A 27,419-nucleotide genomic window follows, 5' to 3' on the forward strand; every position below is an offset into this window, starting at 1 on the left:
AGTCATTTGGAGCCAAGTCTAGTGAACAAGGTAAGTAATCAAGATGGGTGAAAATTTTAATGGAAAATTTTAACTATAAAGCAATCTTTTATTTATTATGGCCTTTACGATCTCTAAATTGACTTCCAAAATATTGGGGAAATAACTCTCCATGTGAATAATGCTAAAAATATTCTTTGGCTATGACTTCTGGCTTTTTTTCTTTGTGGTCAGACTTGACTTTAACAGCCAGCCTGGGGGGTGGGCAGCTCACCTTATCACTTAGTTCTCCTAGCTTAGATAAAAAGCGTCATTAAATACCTCAAGAAAAATGTTAACGCTCAGTAGTTGTCTCTAATTTGCTGTCATGTTGAACGTTCTGGTTTGCTCACCCTTGCAATAGTACTTAAAACCGACTTAAAATAACCTTATGGTGCCATTTATGTGCAAATCAAGTTTTGACTTAGTTTCATGCTACAATTAAACATTTAATGTTACATTGTTGGGCCACACCCATTTGCTTTTTCCATATATACAGAGAAGATTTCTATGATAGCTCCCAATGCAGGTAAGAATTACATTTTAATCTCCAACTTTATGTAATGGAAGAAAGAACAGGTCTGTCAGAAAATCAGTACAGCCATTTTACTATTGAAACTTTTCTCTTTTTAATAATTTATTTAAATAAGATGTATGAAGCAGTTTAGAAAAACAAGATTTGTATTTTATTTCCTTGTAAAAATCTTTACACATGCAGACGAACCAGTGTTAAGAAAGTATTCACCATCATTTAAACAAATAACCACTTAAATAGAACAGTGTCTGCAATTTCATCTGTATAAAAATAAGATACATTTTTACAGAATTCACGCTCCAGTTCTTATAGCAATAAACAATACACAAGTATAATAATTACAATTGAACCTGACCATGGTTTTCAATTAAGATACTGCTAGGGCATTTTATGTGCAAAAAAAAAACAAACAAAAAAGAAACAAACATAGTTCTTTTCAAAAGAAAATGTCCTCAGTGTTTCTAGAGACCTAGAGAATTTTAAGAAATCAAATCCTAATCAGTTTGCTTTTAATTGTTTGTTTCAATTATGAGTCCATACATCACACTGTAGATAGCCAAAATCAAAAGTTGATGCAGGCTCAAAGGAAGAAATTCAGCGCCTGTGCCTGCCATGTCCTGAGCGACTGCCACCATGGTGCTTGCCTTTATGAGACCTCTCAAAGGAGCGAGATCTTTCACGCCTGTCCCTATGGTGTCCCCTTTCATGCCTGTGTTTCTTGACAGCGTCTGAGTGATCCCGAGACTTGCTCTGAGATCGAGAACGAGACTTTTTCCTTTTATGACCATGTCTATTTGAACTTTTTAAATCATCTCTGGTATGCTTGGCTTTAAGGTGAGGAGAACCATGATTATGATGTCTTCTTGGGCTTTCACTGTGACTGCGGGACCTGCTTCTTGATCTCGAGCTGTATGTTCCAGATCGACTCCGCCTATTATTGTAACTTAGATAATAAAAATTTGAGGTTTAGATTCAGTTTCTACTGCGAACAGATTAGTTTTGGTGGTGCTCATCATAGCAGGTTCAAAACAAAACTATCAAATGGTGTCAGTAACAGGCCAGACTGAAGACTTTTATTGTATTTCCCCACCCCTCACTACCTCTCCTCCAGCCTGTTCACATATTAGACAAATCTTGAACAAATTTACTGTATGTCTATATTCCAAGGAGGGGAGTAATTAATTTTTAGTGCCCTAGATAGCTATTTATTGAATTATCTCCCACACGCTCAAAAGAACCACTGAAGAGCCACAAGTAGCCAGCCATCTAATTATAAAGCTAATTAGTGAAGAGTCTTTGGCTATGATTGTCCTGATTATTGGTTATTAATTATTAAGTGGTCAGCCAGGCCCTACACTTCAAAAAACGTGGACAAAAACAATAGAATGCCATACATACACCACCACAAAACAAAAAAGCCACATGCCTACAGAGCGTATTTCCAAACTCATTTCTCACAATTTACCTCATATTAAGCTAAATCTAGCCTAACTTTGAGAATAGTCTATGTGCAATTTTTTAAAAAAAAGCCAGAACCTTTACTCCAAATAAGACTGCTTTCCCTAAGAGAGTATCTACTTACTGTCTTCTTGGAGTGTGTGATCTAGAACGTGATCGTGTTCTTGACCTTGATCGACTTGCACTTCTGCTATTTCTACTTCTTTTGCTGTCTTTTCTTACACTTAAAAAAAAAAAACCCACACAATATTTTAGTTGCATACTAAGTATGTTAGAAATTAAACACATTAAAAAGATTCCTCAGGCCATTTTTCTAACTCAAGTATACTCACCCATTATAAGGGCTTTTGGAAGCCTGTTGTCTATCCTCAGGTTCTTTTTTGACTGTCTTCACATTAACGGAGATCGGCGACTTCTCTTCAGCTTTTACTTCTCTTGGTGATGCTGTTAAAAAAAACATAATAAGGCATGTTAACTATTAGATTTTACGGAGGGCCAATTTTGTTTCTAAATGTGACTCCAAATACCATCCAAGTATCAGTCCTCAGTTGGCTGTCATGAGAGAAAACAGTAATAGTTTCTTAACATCTTTGTTTCTATGCAACTGTTAAGTGCTAAGGCTTTCTAATAACCATACATCTTCAGTACTCAAGTCATTTCAATCCTGAATTAATCTTACATGGTTTAGAGGCTGGAGAGAATCCACCAAGGGTTGAAAGGGCTGGAGTTCCATCGGGATTCAATCCCTTTGCTTTTAATTTGGCTTCTTGTAAGGCCACTTTTCTTTTCTCTACTTCTTTTTCCAGCAATTCATAGTTTGGCTGTTGAAGAAAGTGAAGTTAGTATTTCTCTTTTACAGAAGTTTAGATTCTTAGCACTGACAAAATATTAACACAAACACTAGTAAACAGAATTACCTTTTTTCTGGTATAAAGCCTGAGCGTTTCTATGCAGATTTCCTGGATATCCTCTTCGGTAGTACCAAAAAGAAGAAACCAATGGGGACGAGTTGGCAATGGAATCTAAACCATAAAAATAGAATAGTTTACATGAAATTGTCACTGTTTTTATTAGGAGAACTGATACTTCTTGTGATTTACCCTACAGGACTATAGAATATATATATATCAGGCTATATATATAACAACCTACCTGAAGAGCTCTAGCTGCAAGGTAGATGCAAGCACATGCTATAGTCTCTGGTTGAAATCGAACAAATACATTGGTTCGAAGACTGTCATTCATATAATTCCTGAAAAATATTTCAACCATAAGCTTTGTATGTAAATAAACCAGTTCTTCTGAAGCTTACATAAAATTGGAGACTCAATCTACTTTATTCTTTTTTCTTCTCATATTTTTATCTTCAATATTCTAGCATATAACAATTCTTAACTCAAAAATCAGTAAGAGATAAGAATTTAACACTAGAATCATTCTTCATGTCTCATATATAAGCAAAGTCCTTTAAAATAATTCCTTATTATTCCAAATAGAACGTAAAGTTTTTTAAAAACATATTTCTATGAAAAGCAATGAAAGTCAGTTCTGACATGACCAGTTTCAGAAATAAACCACTCCAACAATACTTCAAGCCATTAATTACTGACCATCTCTCCTTTATCCACAATGAAAAGCAGTGTCAATCAAGTTCTTTCAAAAACTCAATACTGTGAGAGGGGTAAAAAAGGCATTTTCAATAAGCACTCACCAAATTATATTAAGAAAGCTACGTAATCTACTTCAGAAAACCTGGGTTGGGAAGTGAAGAGCAAACACATACAACAGCCTTGTTTACATACCTTTTTGTGACTAAGTATAAATAAAAGCAGTAACTACTTCAGTTAACAAATTACTGGACTTTTATATTAGTGAACCCTCCCCACAAAATTCCTAAAGTATTGAAGAAATTTTACAAATAGTTCAAAAGGTTAACTAAAAGACTATTTCTTAAAATTCCTTACCCATGAAAACTGCTAAAAATCTGTTTTATAGAACATATATTAAAAAATGTCATGCATTTTATAAAAGTAATGAGACTTTTCTAGTATTAATATTTATTGAGCCCAAAAAGCATGGCAGTCATAAGTCCAGAACATAAGAATTACATCACTTAAGTACTGCACATCATCAACAGTCTTAAGACAGTAGTTGTGGCTGAACCACGAACTCCTTGTTTTGACTTTAAATAAGTCAGCACTGCAAATCACACAAAGTAAGTTCTAAAGTGCTATGTTAATATTAACATCTCTTAAAAATGAAGTACTTCTTTCTTCTAATACTATTGCCTCCAATAGCCCAGCAGCTATGAATTCAAGTATGGTAATGGTGCCCACTTTAAGCTGCCGTCTCCTTTGGTAGAATTCATGCTATACATACCAAAAAAAAATAGAAATCTAGTCAAACTCCTAACAAAAATCATTTAATTCATAATGGCTGGACAACAAATCTATCAAAAATGAACTATTCATTTTGATAGTTACAGGTATACATTAAATACATAGGCATGTTGAAGAGTTACTTCTAGAAGCAAATATACAAATCCTTTTGACACCCCGACAGAACTAGAAGATGCTGCCAGATGGATATGGACCACTTCAGTGAATCTCGGATGAGAGCTTGCACTGGATTGGCTGGAGAGCAGGGCAGCCAATCAGGCCATCCTGAGGTCATGGGCTGAAGTGCAGAGGGCAGAGTTCTATGACTTACCATCATGGACTACCCTTTAATTAAAGAGTAGAAAAAAGAACAAAGTTAAACTGAGTTCTCCATTAAAAGTAATTAGTCAAGCCAAGAAAACAGGAAGCAGAAATAAGCATTATTTACCTTTTCATTAAAAAACAAAAAAACAAAAAGCACCAAAACAAACTCATCTCATTATTTTGGAAAGGGAAAATGAAACTTACTTTATTTCTGCTTCTGTTTTCCTGGCTAGGAAAGAAATGTAAAAAAGCAACTTACCAGGCAGTTTGAACCAGGGTTTGATTACGTTCACATTCTAAGACTTGTAAATACATAACAATGATCTGAAGGACAAGGGAAAAAAACTCAGTTTAGCATACTGGTGGTTCTTTCAGAGTACAGAGTTCAATGAACATAAGTAACTGAAAATGTTAGGTGCAAGTTTTAATTCTTCTATAAACTGTATAAATAATACAGACCAACTAAAATGTACCCGAGAGTCAATGTAGGTTATTATGCTACTAGAGTTCATACGGAGACGTAATGTTCCAAAATCGTGCAGGAAAAAAAATGGAAGTTATATCAGTTAAGAACAGTATCTAAGTTTCATGTGACAGGAACTGATTATTTCATTTAATTTCCCAAGGTACAAAAACCCTAGAAGGGCTTCCCTGGTGGCGCAGTGGTTGAGAGTCCGCCTGCCGATGCAGGGGACACGGGTTCATGCCCTGGTCCGGGAAGATCCCACATGCCGCGGAGCGGCTGGGCCCGTGAGGCATGGCCGCTGAGCCTGCGCTCCGCAACAGGAGAGGCCACAACAGTGAGAAGGCCGTGTACCGCAAAAAAAAAAAAAAAAAAAAAAAAAAAAAAAAAAAAAACCTAGAGACTGCTGTATTTTTAAAGTTACACAATGGGTATGATACATACGTATGTACAACTCAGAGTGGGTAAGTAATCAAACACTAATATTTCTACAGTGAAGCTTATCACACTAAAGTGTGATGAGTTTACCTCAGTTCTGATCTTTCTGGACCTGTATTATCACTCGCATTTTACAATTTTAGAGATGTGGAATCTTAGAAACATATCTGCCTAGGTCACACAGCTAACAGCAGAAACAAGTTTCTATGTGCAGATGATCCTGCCCCCAAAGCACCTGTTCTCTTAACCATTGTGCTACAGCTTATGTTGAGCATACGGAAGCCAAGAGACACTGGAGAAACCTAAGAACATTCAATAATGCTAGAAGTGAGCAGCCACACTCAGCATTTCACCATGCAACAGGGTAGCATACTGTCAGATACTTCTGTAGATACACATATTATTTATTCCTTGGCTAATATCTAAAAATCTCCGTTTTCTAGGTATGGAAACTGGGTTACCTCAGAAGCAAAAAGAACAAAATAAAGAGTGAAGATTTGAACCCAAGTCTTTTCAACTCCCATTTTACTGATAAATATCAATATCCAAAAAGTTGCTTTTTACAACCAACTCTCAAATATAAATTCATGTAAAATAAAATTTTAAGAAAATCCCTAATACTTACGAATGTTATTTCTGTATTCTACAACTCACCTTATGGGGATGCTTGACATGAACACAAAATCCCAACTCCTTTAGCACCCTCCTCTCTGCCTTGATAACTTGATTTTTGGTGTTAATGTAGTTCTGATCAAGGATCAGGGGGCTTGGAGTCCTATAGTTTGTAAGAAATAAAATCAAAACTGTTTTGCACATCCAAAAAATTTTATTTGTGGCATCTCCATTTTCCCTTCCAACCAACTATTGGCAACAGAAACCAGCTTTTTAAACTCCTGCAAACAAGTTAAAAGCATTAATCTTGTGCTGTCCAAGTTATACTAATTAAATATATACTTTCTAGACTCAGTTCCTAGTTTACTAACAAAACCCTGCAATGAAAAAAATTCACTCTAATGCTCTTAGATACATCCTTGTTGATTTTTTTCATCCAGATATTTTAGGTATATATATTAGGTGATAGCCTGATTTCCACAAACCTCGTTAGTCTCCATAGACTCCAGGAACAAAACTAATGTGCTCTTGAAAATATGTATTATAAAGACCTCATAAGATTATAGTGATTTTACTCATTTTATAAAATATCAACTCTTGGCTAGTTTAACGCCAAAATTAAAATTAGGGGATAAAACGGTGGGTAGCTAATTCAGATTCCCCTAAATGGGCAATTTGTTTAAATAAACTGATCTAAGAATCTCTGTTAAAGAAAATAATCTGGAAACTATAGATTCAGCTCAATTACCAAAGAAATGTTTTAAAAATCAAATTTAAAATTCGAAGTGATCAATAAAACCAGGCCAAAATTTGGTCAGAGTTGTCCTTATTAGGTACTAACTTTAGTATGCAATGGCAAAAGAGATGGGAAGACCAACCATAATGAAGAAACTAGAAGAGTACTCAAGGTCTCTGTGCCAGACTAAATTATGATAGCTTCAAAAGTTATGATGCAGAAGGCGACATATATCAGTGGTTCAATGCTTTGGGGAAAAAAAGCTTTCAATTAAAACATCTTTAAGTCTTAAAATTGAAAACTAGTTTCTTAATGAGAAGTCAGTCAGGACTTAGACTTTCACTTTAAAGCCTATAAAATGTCCCAATGTCCTTCATTTGAGACATTCTTAGATCCAACCAACAACAAATACGTTTTTATTAAGACCCTGATAAGGTATGTATCTGGGTAGAACAATTAAATACTTTTCCCCATACTCAATTCACTTTCAGCCAAAAGATTCAAGAGTTTTTGCTCTGGGCAGAACACAACATTTTAAAAAGACAGTCATTCTGAACATTGCCCCCACTTTATCACTCATTTTACCATGCACACCAAATCCAGAAAAATTTAAGCCCACGTTAGCCAAAAACCTAGATATCCATTTGAAGATCAGAAAACAATCTGAAATAAGCTACATCACCCTGTAGTGATATGCTACCAGAGTAAAAACAATCAGCTACCATATTTATATTCCATTCCTTCTCCTATTTCAAATTATAAAACTGGAATGTTTAAACTATTTTAAATTATTCTATACTATACGATTTCTATCAAGTTGGATGTAAGACAAAAGTTGGCAAAGCTGACAAGATGGAAAACAGCATGTTAACAACATTTAAAATGGCCTTCACTCAATTCAGTTCTTCTTATAGCTTTGAAAGGTGTGAGAAATGCGGCCACCAATTGGGGAGGGAGCTGATTTCTAACATTAAAAACATAATAATTAACCCATTTTTATCAGGACAAATAGGCTACAAGTTCATTGTTCTTTGGAAAAAAATCAAATTTAACTCAAATGATAACAATTAATGTATATATGAAACATATTCCAAAGATCTTAAGGTTTATGATTTTTCAGATATTAAAACAGAAAATTTGGAAAAAAAGTCAAATGGACTAGTTATCTGATGGCCCCTTCATCAGGCATTCATTAGGAGACAGAATACCTCTGGTGTTATAGTTGCGCATCACCTTAACCCTTAACGTACAACTCAAACAGTAAACTGCACCATTAGAATCCTTATAAAATTATTATAAAAGCAGTTTTGTCTCATTTTTTCCCACTTATGTTGAACAAATTCATTATACCTCTTACTCAACTTGCTTTAAGAGTTGATTTCAAATTCTGTTAAAATTCATTTTCTTGCAATCAACCAACTAAACATTTGAATTATGGCTATTAGTCCCAAATCAGGTTTAATCATTAATTCTGCTTACGCGAATTACTTCCCATCCACTCTGCCACAATCTTTACTTTCCCATTTTTTTGTGTCAAAATCCCGACATTAAACCAATTAAGCAAACCAAACTACTATCTACTATAATTCCACTAAGTGCACAGCTTATTGCTTAGGCCTACTACTACCTGTAGTCTTCAAAGTTAACTTTGTAGGTGTATAATCTGATACCTTCTTTTTGTTCAGAACTGGTTTTACCTCACAAATCAAAGGCTCGATGAATATATAATTTACACTACTTACAAAGATTATTTTGTATCAGAAGTAGAAAAATGCGTCCCCATATAACAGCAGTAAGAAAAGATTCAGACTGCCTCAGCAAATGGTTTCTTTAAAGTATCAACCTAGTACCTTACGTGGTAACAAGTACATCAAATTGAATTAAGGCTTACTAGAATTTCTTCCTCCCCAATTAGGTAAACTTTCCTTTCCAATAAAAGTTTGAAGAGGTAACATTTTAAATCTTTTTAAAAGATACCATCTGTTCAGAAAACAATTTTCATGATCAAAAAGTACCCAAACCTAACTCTACCTACCTCCTCCTCTTTTAACTTGGTCAGATTTTTCAGATTAATTTATATGAAAAGAACAACTTTCAAATTTTAGTCTTAGTATGAAATTCTGAGTTCCGGTCATTTGACGTTTATTATCTGGTCTCTCAGAATAGCTATTTTTCCTTCAGCATGATCTTGAAATACAACCACAACAACAAATTTAGGAGCAGATCCAAACATGGTTTGTCTCTCTCACGTGGTACAAAGGACCAAGAAAATGAAGAACAAGTTCTTTAAGAGACTGTACTTAAATGAGATCAGTTTACAAGAAGGCAGACTGCTACTCAACCTACAGAAATTTGTTAATTCCTACCTCAAAAGAACGTTCTTTCTTTGGCAGTGTTTAAACAACAGTTTTCGAGCCACCAAAATAAAATGCAGAGGAAGACTGGACTAAATGACAAGATCTCTTCCCTTCTAACTCTAATCTATGATCTATATGCATATTGAAAATACCACACCATATTCACCAATGAGTGGGTTGCACCAGGCTTCGAATATTTGTCTTCTTTTAGAGAAGCCTTATAGTATGAAGGTAGGTGCCTTAAAACTACATAAAACTCTTAATTTGCTGGGAGTATGCTACATCTCAAAAGCAAATTATAATTGGAAACTATTGAAACAAAAAAGCAATCTTACTTTTTTAAATTCAGCCATTATTCCGAGCTTAAAAAACCATTCTCAAACTACAAAAAACTGAAGAGAGAAAAAAAAAAATCCAGGATGGGGCTTGGGCATTAGTTCTTTCTAAAAGCTCCTCTGATGATTCTAATATGTAGTCAGGACTTAAATCCAGTGACCTAAAGTCTACAAATACAATGCCTCTGTTTTTTTTATTACCAAGGTCACACTTCAATTTAAAGCTATTCATAAACTAAATTAAAATAAATAGCACCAATAAGACAAACTGATACATACTTTACCTAACTAAAGTGTGATATTGATAGTACTTTCTAATAACATTAACCTATGCAAAAAATTACTAAACTATCGTTCTAATAACTTGGACAGCAAAGACAAACGCTTATAACAAGAAACAGGAGTTTTTCTAAATGGTTCACCAGTGGCCAACCTGTTAGTCCCCGATTCCAGTGACCTATTCTCAGAGCACTGGCTTCTCCTTGGGGATTTTCGATACTTCACTCACTGTTGCCATGACGACAGCTTCATCGCTATGTACCACTCCACATCACCCAGGCTTTGGTAAATGTAGCTGGTCGCTGTATAGTCGGTTGCAAGGGAAAAAAGAGTTGAAGTTAATAACATATACAAGCTACCTGTCTGAGTAAACTTGTAATATGCATAGAACACTTTTACATCCTGCCTTAAAAAAAAGACTTCCATGCAATTAACAACTCCTTTTAAATTTCATGCTATAATCAGACTTCTAAGATTGAGACACAATCAATTTCTCTGCGATAATGACCGAAAGAAAAGGGGAAAAAAAAAAAAAACACAGTTACATCAGACACGACAGTCAAATCAGGTGAGATGTTTTAAATTCCAAGGTTTTTATAGTTAAGAGGACCTACTCTGAAATCAAGGAAGACTACTCAAAGAAAAATTTCAAAGTAGATAATACTAAATGATAATAGTGAGCTCAATGGTCCAAAGAATACTAACAAAACTATTTCCTTTAAGCAAACACAGAATCCTTTGACGAAAGATACAAAACCTTTTTATTAGTGTCATTTTGTTTAAACACCCTGAAGAATCACCTAAATCTAAGTTTTAGCTCAGAACATGCTAAATACCAATTTGAAAACTTCCCAATTTTCAGGGATTCCTCACTAAGAAGCTAAAAGATATTTTAAAATGAAAACTAAAAAAAGTAGTCTATCCCTGGAAATGGTTACGGTTAATGAGAAAAGATGGCAGAATAAAGAATGTAGAAAACTGAAAAATGCCGTGAAAACTATCTGGGTAGCAATGTTTCAGATTTTAAGGTTACTACTGGCTTGTCTCTGAATAATTCCATTACTGCCAACTTACAGACTCAGCAAAAAGACCACTCACGTAAGACACTAATTGGGTACTAACCGGTTACCCAACCCCAAAACGACTTAAAATCCTTTTATAACTAACTTCCTTTCAAACTCAATACAAATTTATCTAACATCACAACAATTCCTTAAAAAGCAAACACAAGAACTAATCTACACCAAATATATTCTTTTGTAGCCTGTACTAGAGATCATCTATAGACAAAAGCACTACAACTAAAACTTTTTGGTACTGCCTCGCAGGAACACATAAAGTGTTAGCAGGTATCCGAGACACCTAAAAGACAACACTATTTTGGTCTCTATTTTCTTACAAGATCAGATAAATGGGCCTTATCTAAATGCAACCCACTCACTGAGACTGTCACCTGACCAAAACAAAATACCTGTTTAATCCCTTTGACTCCAAACTTTATCATCCTGCAGTCCTTTCAGATCCGGTATTATATATCGTAGTTCAATGTTGAGAAGTATTCTAACAAAAGCCAACCTCAATTGGTAAGGAATTAACTGGGACTTCCCATGGAAAAACAATCTACACAAAATTTTGCCACAGTATTAACTTGAACTGCAGTGTTTACACTTCCAGCCTTCAGTCTTCCAGAGAAGGGAGGGGAAAAATAACTTACAGAATACACTCAGACTTGAGTCAAACGTATTCCCTTTCTTGTTTAATCTTAAACCACAGGACTGGCTTCACAGCACTGTTAGGATTGTCCATAAACGCAACTGCCTCTACAAACTTTAGATAACTGGTTAATTGTGATTTTTCAAAGTAAGTATCAGCGTGCTCCTACGTGAATTTTAACACCTAAATGAAAGTCAGTTTTCCCTTGCATTGGTTTTAACTTGAGAGGAAAGAATGTTTTGATCTGATGATTGGTGCACAGCACAGTAGTATCAAGAGATCTGTGTTCAATAATGCCAATCTTACCTTTTTCCTCTTAACTGGCGTAGATGGTGAAATACATTAATCACATCTCTTATTCTTCTAGGTGCTTCTTCGATTTTTGATGCAAGATTAATACATGCCATGGCAACAATCTGAAAGAACCACAATCCAATAAAAAGTTGTGAGATTATGGCACTACAGAGTACTGCTAGAAAAAAGTGCCCCTCTCAAAGTCTAAGGAACTTATCCTGTTGAAAACACTTTAGAACACAGCTGAGAACTTTAAGACCTTTGGTGAAATGAAATCGCAGTTGACATTTCTAGGCCATAGGCTTACCAGCTATGCTAGCGTTAATGCTTTCTTTTTATTGCTTAATTCCCCTTAATTGTGAATCCAGAGCCAAGCTCAATCTCACAGGAATTTTGCATTTGGTTGAAAATTCTAATCCTTGATAACAGGGCACCTGGGCTCAGGATCCATCTTCTGGTTCTAAAACACTTTCCTCAAGTCCCTACTTCCCGGTGGGTGAGAGCTAGGTACAAAGGCCTGAAACTAACCACTCCCTTTCTGGAAAAACTGGCTGCTGACACCACCTCCGCCCTCCTTCCCATTTCCGGATGAAAAAAATCCCCCTTCACCCGCCCCCGCTCTGCTTACCTCGAAACTGTGCTTGACGAAAGATTTGGAATAGAAAAAACGATGAAACAACACCTGCCCCGTTGCCATCGCCACCTGCAGACAAGAAAGAAGAACGGAAGCGCAGGGGTCAGGCGGGCCCGCACCAGGCGCCGCCGCCATTTTGTGCCGCCGCCGCTCGCTTCCCTCCCCCTCCCCCTCCCCGCCGCGAACAGCTCCAGTCCCCGTCTTCTCGTCGCCCAGCGCCCTCCCGCTCTCGACACGCCCGGGCTCCGGCTGGGACCCGCGGCTAGAGAGCCCCAAGGGGACACCCCCAACCCGGCCGGGACCTGGCGGTACCGGGACGCAGCGGAGAGAGAGGCGCAGCAGGTCGGCCCGGGGCCGGAGCACTGACCTGCGGCAGTCGAAGGAGAATGCCGGCGGCCTGGATGAGCTCGCAGCCCAGGATGCGCAAGTCCGTCTCGCTGGGCAGGTCGAGCCCGTCCTGCATGGACGGGGTGGGCGAGAGCCGCTCCTCCGGAATCAGTGAGTGGTCGATGGTGAGCGAAACTTCCGAGTACAGGCGGTCGCCGATTAGGATCCCTCCCGTCGTGGTCGTCGTCGTGGTGGTCGTGCCGGAGCTGGAGCCGCCCGCGCTCGGGGCGGCCGACGAGGCGGCGGCGGCGGCAGCGGTCGCGGTGGGGTGAGGCCCGGACGCCATGGTCTCAGCGAGCTGCACGCACACCCGACGCAGCCGGAACCCGGAGAGAGACTAACCAGCGTCCTCGGCGCGACGGATATTCCCGTGACCGCCGGGTTCTGGGCCGCTTCACGCAGCGTGCGCTTCCGCCCTGACGTCACCACGCCCCTCCGGCGTGCGCCAACTAGTCCCTTCAGGCCTCGACTCCGCCCGCGGCGCATCAATCCTGCGCTGGCCCGGGAGCGGCGGGACGCTCGGGTGTCCTGGGTTCCCCCTCCGCTGGGCCTCCAGAGTGGTCGAGGAGGTGATCTATTTCCTAAAACAAGCCCAAGCCGCTTCGTTTGTAATATTTTAAACCACAAGTATAATAAGGGAGGCTAACAAAATAGCTTTACAAGATACCTTATCCCCAAGTTCGGGTCTGCAAAATTTACTGTAACCCCTGCGCGTTGACAACTTGTCTAGAACGTGCGTCCCTGTGCTCCCGTCTCTCTTCCTCTCCTAACTTTTCGCATTTAGGTGGCGCAGTTTCGGCGAGCACAAAGCGTCGACCTTCGCCCACATTGGCGGGTGGAAGTGGCTACTCCGATGTCGTGTACGGACGAACTTGTAATTTAAAGTGACCCGCAAGGAATCTGGAGAAAGGTGCTTTACAGTATTTTTAGAAAACAGGAATGTGAACTACTTCGGCTCAAAAAAACCCAAAAAACAAAAACCTCTACGATGAGCGTGTGGTTCACAGGGGTTTAGAAGTAAGGCGAAGGCTTCGTATTGACTGGGAGGGCAGCTGCTTTAGCAGTTTCGCTTGCGAAACTCAGGCCTGAGCCAGTGACAACGTCACAGCTTTCGCTAATCTGGAAAATCCCTAGTTTCCAAAAATAGTCTTAGGGCGAGACTTTACAGAGGTAATTTGATGATGCCTGGGGTCTCTGTATTCCTGCGTGGTTACTCCAATTAGGTAGTATAGGAGAAATAAAATCTCCATTGTATACGTATTTTTCCCTCTGTGATATTAAAAGTTCTCCAAATTTCCTCAAAATTGAAGTAAAAACAATGATACTGATCCAGACTACTAGAAGCTAGAGACGGAGAAAAAGGAGTAGATCCTGATTTACTCCAGCCATTTTTTTGTTCTTTGACTGAACTTCGGAGACGTCCAGGGATGAGAAGTCCCATTGCCTTTCTATTACATAGCTCAGTTTTAAGACTTAGTTTAATTAGAGAAAATTGAAGCCTGGATCTATAGAACAAAGGGAGCTTGAATACATTGAAATATTTGTCAGTGATGTCACTAAAGCAAAACATATTCAAGGGACTTCCCTGGTGGTCCACTGGTTAAGAATCTGCCTTCCAATGCAGGGGACGCGGGTGAGGAACTAAGATCCCACGTGCTGCAGGGCAACTAAGCCCGTGCGCACTAGAGCCCAAGCGGTAACTACGGAGCCTGTGAGCCTTCACGCTCTGGAGCCTGTGCACCACAGTTAGAGAGAAGCCTGCGCGCCACAACGAAAGATCCCGCATGCCACAACGAAGATCCCGTGTGCCACAGCTAAGACCCGATGCAGCCAAAAAAAAAAAAAAAAATTCAAAAACCTCATTTTTAAAAAAGCATTAAATCAACCTTACATCAGTATTTCTGAACTCTGGCTGCACATAAGGATCTTCAGAGGAGCTTTTATTTATTTTTGGTTGAGCCACGGTGGCTTGTGGGATCTTAGTTCCCTGACCAGGGGTTGAACAGAGTCCTAACCACTGGACTGCCAGGGAATTCCCCAGAGGAGCTTTTTAAAATATACTGATGCCTGAGTCTTACTTGTAGGGGTTGATTTTATTGATTTGGGGTGGGCCCAGCCAGTGGTTGAATTTCGCCCATCCTCCAGATATTGGAATGTTCAGCCAGGATTGAGAAACATTGCTCCAATAGAGATACCGGACCTCTCTGCATGTCATGTTCACCTTTCTGACTAGGCTGCTTCCAGGGAAACTTCCTTCTCCAGTATTCAGCAGGGATTTAAAATGCTTTAACAAACTTTGAAATCTTTAAAAATTGATGATATGCTATTTTCATGGTTCTGATCATCTAGTATGGTTGTGTAAGATAGTATCAGTGGGTAAAGCTTCAATTATTTCAAAATAAAAAGGGGAAAAAAACCCCTAATTGGTGATATGCTTCATTGAAACATTGAGCTTCAGTGAAATCACCACCTATATTTGTAATGACTTAAGAGTAATATAATTTATTTTTAATTTCTTAATGGAACATTTTTCTAATATTTAGAGGGTCTCCCACCATGCCTCTCCAGTAGGCTGATTTGGTGATATCTTGATATATTTTATAATTATTTTTTAATCTCTAGGTCTATGATTAATCTAAAAAAGTTCACAAGCATAGGAGTGAGAAGTTCTGGGACAAGGAGGGGTTACCTGCTCTACTCCCGATATCTTTTCCCAGCGGACCTCCCTGTTCCCCACACCTCCTGTGTCTGGCAGTCATTTCCAGGAGTGCAGAACCACCCAAACTATTCCACAGCTTTGTGCCCATTTCCCATTCCCTTCTGACTGTACCCCAAATTATATCCAATAGACACGACTATTTTCACTGTTCCTCCCTTCAGGCTCAACAATGGTGGTAGAGAAAGTGGGCCGATGTTTTAAATGCTTAGCATTAACTCATTAAACTGTGATGTTGTTGATACTTATAATTTAAACTTTAAAAAAAAAAGTTCATGACTAATCCAGAAGATGGAAAGTAATGGGTCTAGTGGCTCTGCTCCACAAGGCTGTCTAAGGCCCGGAGTTGAAAAAAACTTTTGACTATCCTTTTAAGAGTCAAATTCCAGAAAAATCATGGTTTGAAAAGGTTGTTACATTATTTCTGAGTTGTTTTGAAGAAAGTTGCTTTTCCATCTACCTACTTCCAAAACATCAACATTAAAATGTGGAAAGACTAAGACCTATTCAGAGTTATAAAGGATCCAGAATTGGGAGGGATAAAGCATATGTTTTAATTGCATAAAAGCTTTAGTAGCAATGAGTTCAGACAAGTGAGACTGTTCCATTAAGAAGGTAAATGAATATGAAAAATATATATATGTATAACTGAATCACTTTGCTGTACAGCAGAAATTAACACAACATTGTAAATCAACTACACTTCAATAAAATAAATTTTTTAAAAAAGAAGGTAAATGACTGGGTTGTCATTCGAAATAAAAATAGAATGGTAAGTCTATAATATATTTTGTATATTCTTTCTCAACAAACAGAGGTCCTAGTACTAGTATACCCTGAGTTCACCCATGTCTAAAAGGAAATCAACGATAATTAAAGTTGCATTTTTACTTACCAAGACCTGCAGGCTTCAGAGGATGACTGAAGAGAAAAATGGAATTATCTGTGACCTGGGGGCTACTGAAGAATCATATTCCTGATACTTAAATCAGCTCTCATTCCATTAGTCTCTGCAGCCTCTCAGGGGAGCATGTTTTTCATTAATATTTAAACATTCAGGTTCTTTAATCCTAAAATTACAATTGGCATAATTTCATTAATTTCTTCAGCAATTGGTTAGACCAGCAGAATTTAATAACGCAACAGTGTAATTTAGGCTAAGGACAAATGAAATGTAAGTCCCCTGCCTAGATGGAGGTACACTCTTAATAAAGGGAATGGTACACACACAGACAAATGTCAGGGTGACTAGTAAGTGCAAAAAGCAGTCAGAGAAGGTGTAAATCATTACGGTTAATGTCAACAGGGATCACTTAGAACCTTAAGAAGTTGCTCATCAAGTTTCTATTTATGGCAGAAATCAGAGACTATCTGACTTTACACATGACTTTATTCACGTACTTACATGACTTTTTCATTTAGTCCTGTGGCAGTTATATGACAATGCATTCTGGTCTGGTTTCCCTCATTATTAGAAATAGTCATTCTGGGGGATTCCCTGGTGGTCCAGTGGTTGGGACTGAACATGATTTATATGTAATTAACACTTAGGCATATACTGCTTGGTAAATCTCATAATAGCACTGGCCTGGGCATTCTGCTGCTGGCTCTGCAGAGAACTAGTTCTGACACTTAACCACAGTTTTCTCATTTCTTAAAGTGAGGGAGTCCAATTGGACCCCTTGCAGGTCTAAAGTTCTTTGACTCTGGTCATCCAGACATCTTAAACCTCAGACTCATCTTTGGTTATTTCTTCTTTATTGTATTTTAGTCACTAAGTCCTGTTGTTCCTTCCTTCAAAGAAGGAAATTGTTCTTGAATCTGTCTGTTCTATTCTACTATATCTGCTGTTATCTCATGCCTGGACCATCACAGTAGCTTTCTAAATGGTCTTCTTGCCTACAGTCTCTCCCATCCCTCATTCAACCTGGGACATCTCTAAATTGCTCTTGATATATCAGTGTACTTCTTCCACTTCCTCAAAAAAAAATGCTGAAGATAAAAGATAGAGATCAAACACCTTTCGGCAATTGAGGCTTTCCACAATCTTAACTTACCTTGTCACTCATTTCCATATCCCATTACCACCTGACCTTATTCCCCTCTATGTCTCAACTTGAACCAAGACCTAGCACTTAATGACCTTTAGTATATTTTGACACATGATTCCATACTATCATGCATTGTTGTTACTTGATTAGTTCATGGGTGAATTCATTGACTCCCTAAAAATAGGACCATTTTTGCATTTATTTGCATTCTCTACAGAACCTGATAGACACTGTGTATATGGTAGATACATAATCAGAACTTGTGGACTGAATTGCGTGTTTTTCTCCAAGGGCCTTCCATAGGCAACCTGGTCTTGCCTTCTCCTTTCCATCCAGAATTCAGTTCCATCTTCAAGTGCCTGTCCTATCACCACAGCCCTGTCTCCCTAACGGGGAGCTACAGGTCCCAATTTATCCTGTTATTTTTGCAGCACTTTGTAGCAGATCAGCTGTTTCCACTTCTGCTCTATTCTGTGTCCTCACAGTGGGCTACTTAAATAGCCCACCACCTCTGTTCTGTATAGGCCTGGACTGCAGAACAGAAGGCCTGTTGGAATTGCTATACCCAGAGAGTTGCAATGGGGGGACAGGAGCTCACAGAAACAATATAGTGAAGTCGTTTGGTGACTGAGTATGGACCAAAGCTCTGAGACAGTTTTTGGAGGTGTTTCCAGAAACTGGGCATGTGTGACCAAGAGTTAAGGCCAGTGCCAATTTGATAAACTGAACTGTAAAGCTAACACAAAACCACAGGTTTGCTTTTGGAGCTAGATTAAAGTTAGTATCTACTCTCATCTCTTTTATTCAAGCAAGGAAATTAAGGTCCAAAGATGAGGCTTCAAATAGCTACTCAGTAAATATCTGCTGATTGCAAATAATCCAGTCAAGCTGGTCCTTGGATGGATTTATTCTTTATGGTACTTCATGTCAAAAATTGGCCAACCAGTCTTAGTTTTAGTCAGCAGTTCAAGAGTAAGAAGAGCTTATTGGCATGACTTCCAAACAGACAACATCAAAGGAGTGTGACCCTGCCAACACCTGGGTTTTGGCCCATTGAAACTGATTTAGGGCTTCTAACTTGCAGAACTGTAAGATAATATAAATTTGTGTTGCTTTAAGCCACTAAATTTGTTGTAATTTTAAACAGCAGTTATAGAAAACCAGTGCAGTGAGAGCTGCCATTTCCTGATATTCTTTAAGAAGTGCTTCTCAAACTTTAAGATGTATACAAATTACCTGGGTGGAGACTGAGAGCCCCATTTTCAAAAAAACTCCCAAGTGATGCTGATACTGCTAGTCTAAGAGCTATACTGAGTGGCAAGGCTTTAAAGCACATTAGATGATTTTATCTCTTTTAATAATCTCAATATGGAGGAAGTGGAACCCAATGGCTGAAAGTATTGGAGGCTCTGTAGTTGACTTACTGGGAAAAAAAAATCCTGTCACTCAATAGCCATGCAAATATAGGCAAATTATTATTAATATTAATTAATTAATTTATTTTTTGGCTGCATTGGGTCTTCGTTGCTGCGTGTGGGCTTTCTGTAGTTGCGGAGAGCAGGGGCTACTCTTCATTGTGGTGCGTGGGCTTCTCATTGCGGTGGCTTATCTTGCTGTGGAGCCGGGCTCTAGGTGCACGGGCTTCAGTAGTTGTGGTGTGTGGGCTTCAGTAGTTGTGGCACACAGGCTCAGTAGTTGTGGCTTGCGGGCTCCAGAGTGCAGGCTCAGTAGTTGTGGCGCACGGGCTTAGTTGCTCCGCGGCATGTGGAATCTTCCTGGACCAGGGCTCAAACCCGACATTCCTCTGCATTGGCAGGTGGATTCTTAACCACTGCACCACCAGGAAGTCCTGTGAATTGTTTATTGTTAGATTCAACAGACATAAAGTTCTATCAAATTGCCAAAACAAGTTTTAGACTTACTCTCAATTTCTGTACTTATTGAGGACTGTAACAAACAGTTCAGAGTTTGGTGACAGTCCATGGGCCACTCTTTGAATGATATTACTCTTTGAATTTTTAATAATGAATATATATTACTTGTATAATTGCAATTAATTGTTCTAAAAAAAATCCAGTTCAGTCTGATAATAATAGAAATAGGTATGAGGTATAGAAACAGTTCCAAGGATGGAGTAATTTTACAGACAAAGAAGGTGGCAAAAAGGAGGTGACATGTGATCTGGCTTTTAAAGGCTACACAGGTATTTGTCAGAAGGATAACTGTGGAAGAGCATCTTAGGCAGAGGAAAAACAGGGGCCAGGGCAGGGAGGTATGAGATTGCTGGGTGTGTTGAGAAATACAGTGGACACCTGTTGTTTCAGCCTGCCCAGCATTCAGTCTTCCTTCTTTCATTTTCCCTGGGGGACCCACAACTTCTCCGTCCTCGCTGTAGGTGGCTGAGGTGGGGCTGACCCCTTCCCCACTTCCTCCCGGTGACTGGTTCAGGACAACAGCCAAGTCCAGGGCTTTGGCTGTACTCCTGGCCAGGGGAGGGGAGAGAGCTGCTTGTTGCTGCTGGGACTGCTGAAAGGAGGACATAAGCCTGGAGCTGCAGAAGAGAACCAGTTTGAGAATGAAGTCAGCAGAAAAAAAGAGCAGAGACCAGAGATGGAAACCCAACCCAAGACTTCATATGGGCCCCTCCCTGTAGTCACAGCCTATATGCTACCCCTGGGATTTTCAGTTATGTGAACAGACAACTTCCTTTTTATTCATTTCATCCTAAACCTACCTTAATTGAAAGAAGACTTACACAAGGAATATTCTGGTGTGTGAGAATACAGTGTGTGTGTACACCAGGGATTGATGAGTCTGCAGAGGTAGGCAGGGGCTGGAAGGTGAAGGACTCAGGAAGAGGCCCTCATTTCTAGAGGCTCTCAGGACCTCTGGAGGGTGTAAAGCAGTGATTACCTCAAGAAAATCAAGAGCTATATTAATAAAAGAATAATATTAAGAACATTTACTTCCTCAAGCTTTTCTAGTAGTTTCATTTTTTTTTTACATCTTTATTGGAGTATATTTGCTTTACAATGGTGTGTTACTTTCTGCTTTATAACAAAGTGAATCAGTTATACATATATATACATTCCCATACCTCTTCCCTCTTGCGGCTCCCTCCCTCCCTCCCACCCTCCCTATCCCACCCCTCTAGGTGGTCACAAAGCACTGAGCTGATCTCCCTGTGCTATGCGGCTGCTTCCCACTAGCTATCTATTTTATGTTTGTTAGTGTATATATGTCCATGTCACTCTCTTGCTTTGTCACAGCTTACCCTTCCCCCTCCCCATATCCTCAAGTCCATTCCCTAGTAGGTCTGTGTCTTTATTCCTGTCTTACCCCTAGGTAGTAGTTTCATTTTTATTATTCTTTGCCTGTTTCCCTCTAACTGGGCCTAGGCAATTAAAAATAGAAAGGGCCAGCAAATCCCTAAAAATGACATTTTAAAAATGATTCCATTTTCCTTTTAAGGATTGAGTTATAATTTTGAGCAGTGAAGTAGCTGACCTCATTTAGTAGTGTTTTCTGTTTCCAGTAAGTGTTTAACACAAGCGGTCTTTCACGGAAGAAACTTTCAGGAATAATAAGAATCAGCTTTTCTGAAGCTCCCTACACATTTAGTTTTCTCAGAGCGAACAGGAGGTAACTTCTGGGAATCTGAGGACCACATTAGCTATTTTGAACATTATGAAACAAAAATAAATAAGCCTCATTAAAAAATAATAAAATAAAAATAAATGAGCCTCATATCAAGTTCCCTGCATACAGTTGTCACATTTCTTTAATTTAGAACAATTCCCTAGGGTTTTTGTCTTTTATGGTATTTTTCATGATTCCAGGTCAACTATTTTGCAGCATGTTCCTTAATTTGGAGTTGTCAGTGATTAGATTATGATTAGATTCAGGTTAAATATTTTCCCAGGAATACTCCATTGATGATGTTGAATCTTTCTCTAAGCTTCACAGCAAGGGGCACATGATGTCCAATTATTGTCCAATTTTTGGTTAATTTTGATTATTTGATTAAGGTGGTGTCAAGATTTATCCTCTGTAAAGGTACCTGTACACCTCTGTAATAAGTCATCTATGGAGTGATTCTTTGACAATAAATAGCATTCTTAATAACAGATCTTACATGTATTGTTTCAAACAATAAAAACAGCTCAACATCAAACTTTGTAGAGTTGGAATTATTTCAACAAACCTCTAGTGAGTGCTCACTAAATTATGGTACGCTAAAGTGCTAAGACCAAAGAGGGAAAGCCTGACCAGCAAACAGAATTCAGGAGAGTGACAAACCCACATTAAATGTGAGGAAAGGGAAATCCAGAGAAACGAACGATTTTAGACGATTTTAGATTGAGTGGCAGGGTTAGATTAGAACTCTGGTTTTTCTGATGCCCAATCCGGTGTTCTTTCCATGACAGCATCCAAAGGCTCTATTGTAACACTGTTTCTCCCTGGACCGGTGTAACATTGGTTGCTACAGTGAAAATAATTCATCTTACTATGTAACTAAAAGAACAAGCTTTCTCCAGGCCCACCACAAGATGCTTTAGAGGAATTGTTAGTTGGATTGATTTAAATTATGTACACTGTGACATTAAACTCACTGGAGCCCTAGTCTAGTTTTGTCTCAGGGAAATGTTTCCTCATAGTGACAGTGACACATGCACACTATCGAACCTGATATTGCTCCTCTGCCACACCTTAAAACTACCACAGATTTCTCTATTCACAAATCACGAAACAATTCAGAGGTATCTAAATCCTACATCCTGAGAGCAACTACTTAGAGCTGACATATAATTGCTTTAGAGTGTACAGTGTTTTCATACATATCACTGGAATCTCAAAAGCAATCCAGTTACTCTTTAAGGTGGGAAGCATGAATCAGTGGTAGATGTCTGCTGGGTTACTAACAGTTTTGCCTTTAGGTTTAAAAATATCTAGTGCGTACCTAATTTTCAGAATAGAAACATCACGGACAAAGTCTTATACATACGTTTAATCACTAGTGTATATTTATTCATTCACTCCCAGCAGGACTATCTCAGCTTCCAATTTAAAAAAGGATATGGAGATGGGCTGTTTTAGGCATTGTTCATGTGATTCCTTCTAGGCTGCTTCGGATCTGTAGACCCGGAAATCCCAACCTGGTCTCTCTGTTCCCTGGGCCGAGGGAGTTCAGGGAGAAATAGGTAGCGGCGGGGAAAAGACAAGCTGGAAAAGCTCCACTGTATCCCCTCAACAGTTTCAGGAACTGTTTTTAAAAGCGAAGACCAAGCATCATTTGCCCTTTGCTCGCCCTTCTCAATAAAGAACCTCACAACATTCTGCCTGCTTTGCGGAAGTGAATTTAATCAGATAGTTATTACAGCATTTACAATTTTTTACGGAAGGACTCTGGCGGTAACTCCCTTCTCCAGCTGCTAAAGGGCCATCCCAGATCTAGAGGCGGGTTTCCCGGAGGGCTCTACCGTGGGGGAAGTGAACGAAGGGGGTGGTCAGTTGCAAAGCCCTTCAACTAACTCGGCGTCAGCCTGGGGCCCACACCCCGCGAGACAAGTGCTCGGACTGAAGACCCCACCCCCGCCCCGCCCCAGGCCCCGCTACCCCCGCAAAGTTTGACCGCACTCGGCCCGGGGACAATGAACACGTGCAAGACCTGGCTGGGCTGCCGTGGACTCCGGGGGCATAATGATTTCACAACGGTCATGAGGGAGGAGAGCGCCAACCCCATCATTTCTAGGAAGGCCTGAGGCGACCAAGCCGCGAGGGCGGCCGGGAAGAGACACTCACATGCCGGAAAACCTGCAGAACTACAGCCACGCCCCGCGCACGCGCGGCGCGCCCTGCCCTCGCGTGGCCGCGGTCGTGCGGCTCCCTCCGCCAGCTGCCGGATCTAGCTCGCCTGCCATCTCCGTCCGTCCGCCTTCCGCCCCTGCGCAGTCGCGTCGTCGCCCGCCCTTCCCTCCGCCCCTCGCAGCAGCCGGCCTCTTTTGACGTCAGCGGCAGAATGCTGCCGCTTAGTTCTAATCTGATGCCGAGTGCTGGGTGGGGTGGGTAGGAAGGTCGCCTGCTCCTCCCCTGGCCTGAACCTCTCTTGGAAAGGAAACCTCTTTTGTAATTTCCTAAGACTTCGAATTAAGCCTTTAAACTGTGCCCGTTTCCTAATAAGGGTGAACACGACCTCTCATCCTAGTTGATCTTCCAACCTGGGAGTTCTGTTAAAAGGGAACTGTAAAATGTGTTGTTATTTGGGTTTATTTGAAGGCTTTCGCTTGTCGTTTTTATGTGTGCCCTTAGGGTGTAAAGTGGAAGAGTGACATCCATAAAATGACGACTTTGTGTATGGAGGCTGGGATAAGCAGTACCTAGTCCGGCTTGATGAGATTAATGTGATTTTAAGTTAGTTTCCATTTGAATAATACAGGGGTGGCATTTTGAAAAGATGGGTATAAAAAGCTGTTAAAGAACTTGAAACCGTGGTTAATCATTTTGTAAGCTGCTTAAAGACAACGTGAAAAGGTATCAGAAATAAAATGAGAATTTAAATTTATAAGGGGCAAAGGTTTTGTCTACCTTTTACAGGCAATGAAATTGACCCAAAGATTTCTGTGATTTGCCTGAGAGGGGTGGAATTCAGGCCACTGTTTTCACCATGCCAGTACTCTGGCCAGCGTGACTAAGGCTGTCTTTAGAGCCCTCTGAGCTTGATCTTTTATTGCCTCTTTTCTTGTCTTCCTACCTCACTTGTCTTTTTCCACTTTCCATGATTTTTGTTTTCTTCCGGAGTTCTCTTTCTCCCCGCCCTCCCTTTGCTTTCTCTATTTCTTTAACTTCCTCTGTTTTTTTTGGGTTTTTTTGTGATAGTTGAGCCAGCCTTTCCTTCCTCCTTTAAATGCCTCTCCCTTAAATGACCATAAAAGGAAATAGAAGAATTTTTAAAGTTTATTTTCTTGTTTTAAGGGTGTTTTGTTTGGGGGGGGGGATTAGTTAGATATATATTATGTATATAGTTAGATATAAAATTTCCTCTTCTAAAAGCTGCCTCCTACTTCTTTCCATAGATGTTCAGTGAAAGTAGGAGTGTGTAAGAGAGAGTAGTGAAGGAAAGAAAAGAGAGGGAGAGATAGGAAAGAGGACGGAGTGTGTGGTGAGCTGTTTAGAATCAGAAAGAGGAGAAAAACATATATAAACAGAGACATGCTCTAAATTATACAAAACTCAACGTAAAATAACATAGCTGTAGGTAGGTTCTATAAAACTCAAGAAACACATCACTTTCAATCAATCCCTGCACATGCCTCTGTGACGCATTGCCTCAGATGAGTTGTGTCTTTCACAGAATAAACCTGTAGCTTTAGCTGCTCCAGAAGAAACAATCACAGGGGTTCTACCTATGAAATAATAATATACCAGTGATTGCAGACTACATGCCAACCCATAGGCTTCTCAACGTGTTGGCCCCTGTGCCCAGTCCTGCCAGTGGTTTTTGTTATCCTTGTTCTACACTTGGGGAACCTAAAGCCCAGAGAATCCCTTGCCCAGTGTTATAGAAGGCAGAACCTCTGCTGCTATTTCCAATTCCATGGTCTCTGAGTGAATATGTATAATAATAAGGAATTAACATCTAATTTAAAATGAATAATAGAGTTCATTAAAGTACACTATTGCCAACTGACTGAAGTATGCTCTCTTGTTATCAATTTCTCTCTTTGGTGTCTGTCTTATTCTGCTTGGTTAACAATAACTTGCAGAAGTTGGTTGGAACATATTTTGTATTCTGCTAAAACATTCAAAGGTACTCCTGAAGTGTGGTTTATGTCTTAGTTCCCTTCATGAAAGAAAATACACTGCTCTGTATTCCATCATTTAAAAATAATCGGAAGCTTGAGGGCATTATGCTAAGTGAAATAAGTCAAATAAAGAGGGACAAATATTGTATGATCTCACTCGTATAATCTTAAAAAGTCAAACTCAGAAACAGTAGAATGGTGTTTACCAGGGGCTGGTAGAAGAAATGTGGAGATATTAGTCATAGGGTACAAACTACAGCTGTAAGAGGAATGCATTCTGGGCATGAAATGTACAGGATGGTGACTATAGTTAACAATAGTTAACAATACTGTATTATATACTTGAAAGTTGCTTAGAGAGTAGATTTTTTTATTCCCCCAGCTTTATTGAGATATAATTGACAACACTGTATAAGGTGTACAATGTGCTGATTTGATACATCCATATATTGCAAGATTATTACCACCATAGTTAGCTAACACCTCCCTCCTGTTACATAATTACCATTTCTTTTTTTTGTGGTGAGAATATTTAGTATCTACTCTCTTAGTAACATTCAAATATAAGACAGTATTATTAGTTATAGTCACCATGCTGTGCATTAAATCCCCAGAACTTGTTAATCCTCTAACTGGAAGTTTGTACCCTTTCAAAAGTACTTTCCCATTTCTCCCACCCCCTAGCTCCTGGTGACTCTGCTTTCTGAGTTTGGCTTTTTTAGATTCCACATATAAGTGAGATCATATAGTATTTGTTTTACTCTGTCTGACTTATTTCACTTAGCACACTGCCCTCAAGTTTCATCTAAGCTGTCTCAAACAGCAGAATTTCCTTCTTTCTCATGTCTGAATAGTATTCCATTATATATACACCACATTTTCTTCATCCATTCATCAATTGATGGATGCTTAGGTTGTTTCCAGATCTTGGCTATTGTGAAATAATACAGCAATAAACATGGGAGTGTGGATACCTTGATGAGATCCTGATTTCAGTTCCTTTGAATATATATCCAGAAGTGGGACTGCTGGATCACATGGCAGTTCTATTTTTTTTTTTTTTTTTTGCGGTACACGGGCCTCTCACTGTTGTGGCCCAGCACAGGCTCCAGATGCACAGGCTCAGCAGCCATGGCTCATGGGTCCAGCCGCTCTGCGGCATGTGGGATCTTCCCGGACCGGGTCACGAACCCGTGTCTCCTGCATGGGCAGGCTGACTCTCAACCACTGCGCCACCAAGGAAGCCCGGTAGTTCTATTTTTTTAATTGTTTGAAGAAACTCCATACTGTTTTCCATAGTGGCTGCACCAGTTTGCATTCCCACCAACAGTGCAAAAGGATTCCCTTTTCTTCACACCTTTTGCTGACACTTGTTATCACTTGTCTTTTTAACTATGGCCATTCTAACAGGAATGAGGTGATATCTTGTGGTTCTGATTTGCATTTCCCTGATGATTAGTGGTGTGGAGCACCTTTTCATGTGCCTGTTGACCATGTGTATGTTGTTTTTGAAAACTCTATTCAATTCCTCTGACTACTTTTTTTTTTTTTTTTTTTTTTACGGTACACGGGCCTCTCACTGTTGTGGTCTCTCCCGTTGCGGAGCACAGGCTCCGGACGCGCAGGCTCAGCGGCCACGGCTCGCGGGCCCAGCCGCTCCGCGGCATGTGGGATCTTCCCGGACCAGGGCACGAACCCACGTCCCCTGCATCGGCAGGCGGACTCTCAACAACTGCGCCACCAGGGAAGCCCTCTCTGCCTACTTTTTAATAAGGTTTTTTGTTGTTTTTGCTGAGTTGTATGAATTCTTTAAGTACTTTGGAACCACTTACCAGATATATGGTTTACAAATATTTTCTTCCATTCTGTAGGTTGCTTTTTCATTTCGT

General features: G+C 39.7%; 1 protein-coding gene across 3 annotated transcripts; it reads right to left on the bottom strand.

Moving 5' to 3' along the window:
* Window positions 1-469: 469 nt before the first annotated feature.
* Window positions 470-14,573, bottom strand: CCNL1 (cyclin L1). 3 transcript variants are annotated; one of them, XM_079921280.1, is made up of 11 exons: window positions 12,942-14,573; window positions 12,569-12,643; window positions 11,953-12,062; window positions 6,269-6,389; window positions 4,973-5,037; window positions 3,164-3,263; window positions 2,929-3,033; window positions 2,691-2,832; window positions 2,344-2,455; window positions 2,136-2,234; window positions 470-1,496 (listed from the first exon to the last, which is right to left on the bottom strand). In XM_079921280.1, exons 1-11 carry the CDS (start codon window positions 13,245-13,247, stop codon window positions 1,148-1,150), a joined length of 1,584 nt encoding a protein of 527 aa, XP_079777406.1. In that variant the 5' UTR covers window positions 13,248-14,573; the 3' UTR covers window positions 470-1,147. The 3 variants fall into 3 exon arrangements, with proteins under 3 accessions (XP_079777406.1, XP_079777407.1, XP_079777408.1); XM_079921282.1 differs by lacking the exons at window positions 12,569-12,643; window positions 12,942-14,573 and adding an exon at window positions 10,163-10,235 and having other exon boundaries at window positions 475-1,496; window positions 11,953-12,061; XM_079921281.1 differs by lacking the exons at window positions 11,953-12,062; window positions 12,569-12,643; window positions 12,942-14,573 and adding an exon at window positions 10,163-11,924 and having other exon boundaries at window positions 474-1,496.
* Between the last annotated feature and the right edge of the window lie 12,846 nt (window positions 14,574-27,419).

The sequence above is a fragment of the Stenella coeruleoalba genome (assembly GCF_951394435.1).
Source record: "Stenella coeruleoalba genome assembly, chromosome: 5".
Classification (NCBI taxonomy): Eukaryota; Metazoa; Chordata; class Mammalia; order Artiodactyla; family Delphinidae; genus Stenella; species Stenella coeruleoalba.

What these genes read in the sequence shown, in the direction of transcription:
- CCNL1 (XM_079921280.1), bottom strand. Translation starts at nt 13,247, where the DNA reads ATGGCGTCCGGGCCTCACCCCACCGCGACCGCTGCCGCCGCCGCCGCC. An exon ending in TTGCAGCTAGAGCTCTTCAG is followed by an intron (nt 3,034 to 3,163) that starts GTAGGTTGTTAT and finishes TTTATGGTTTAG; the next exon opens with ATTCCATTGCCAACTCGTCC. An exon ending in TCACACACTCCAAGAAGACA is followed by an intron (nt 1,497 to 2,135) that starts GTAAGTAGATAC and finishes TTATTATCTAAG; the next exon opens with TTACAATAATAGGCGGAGTC.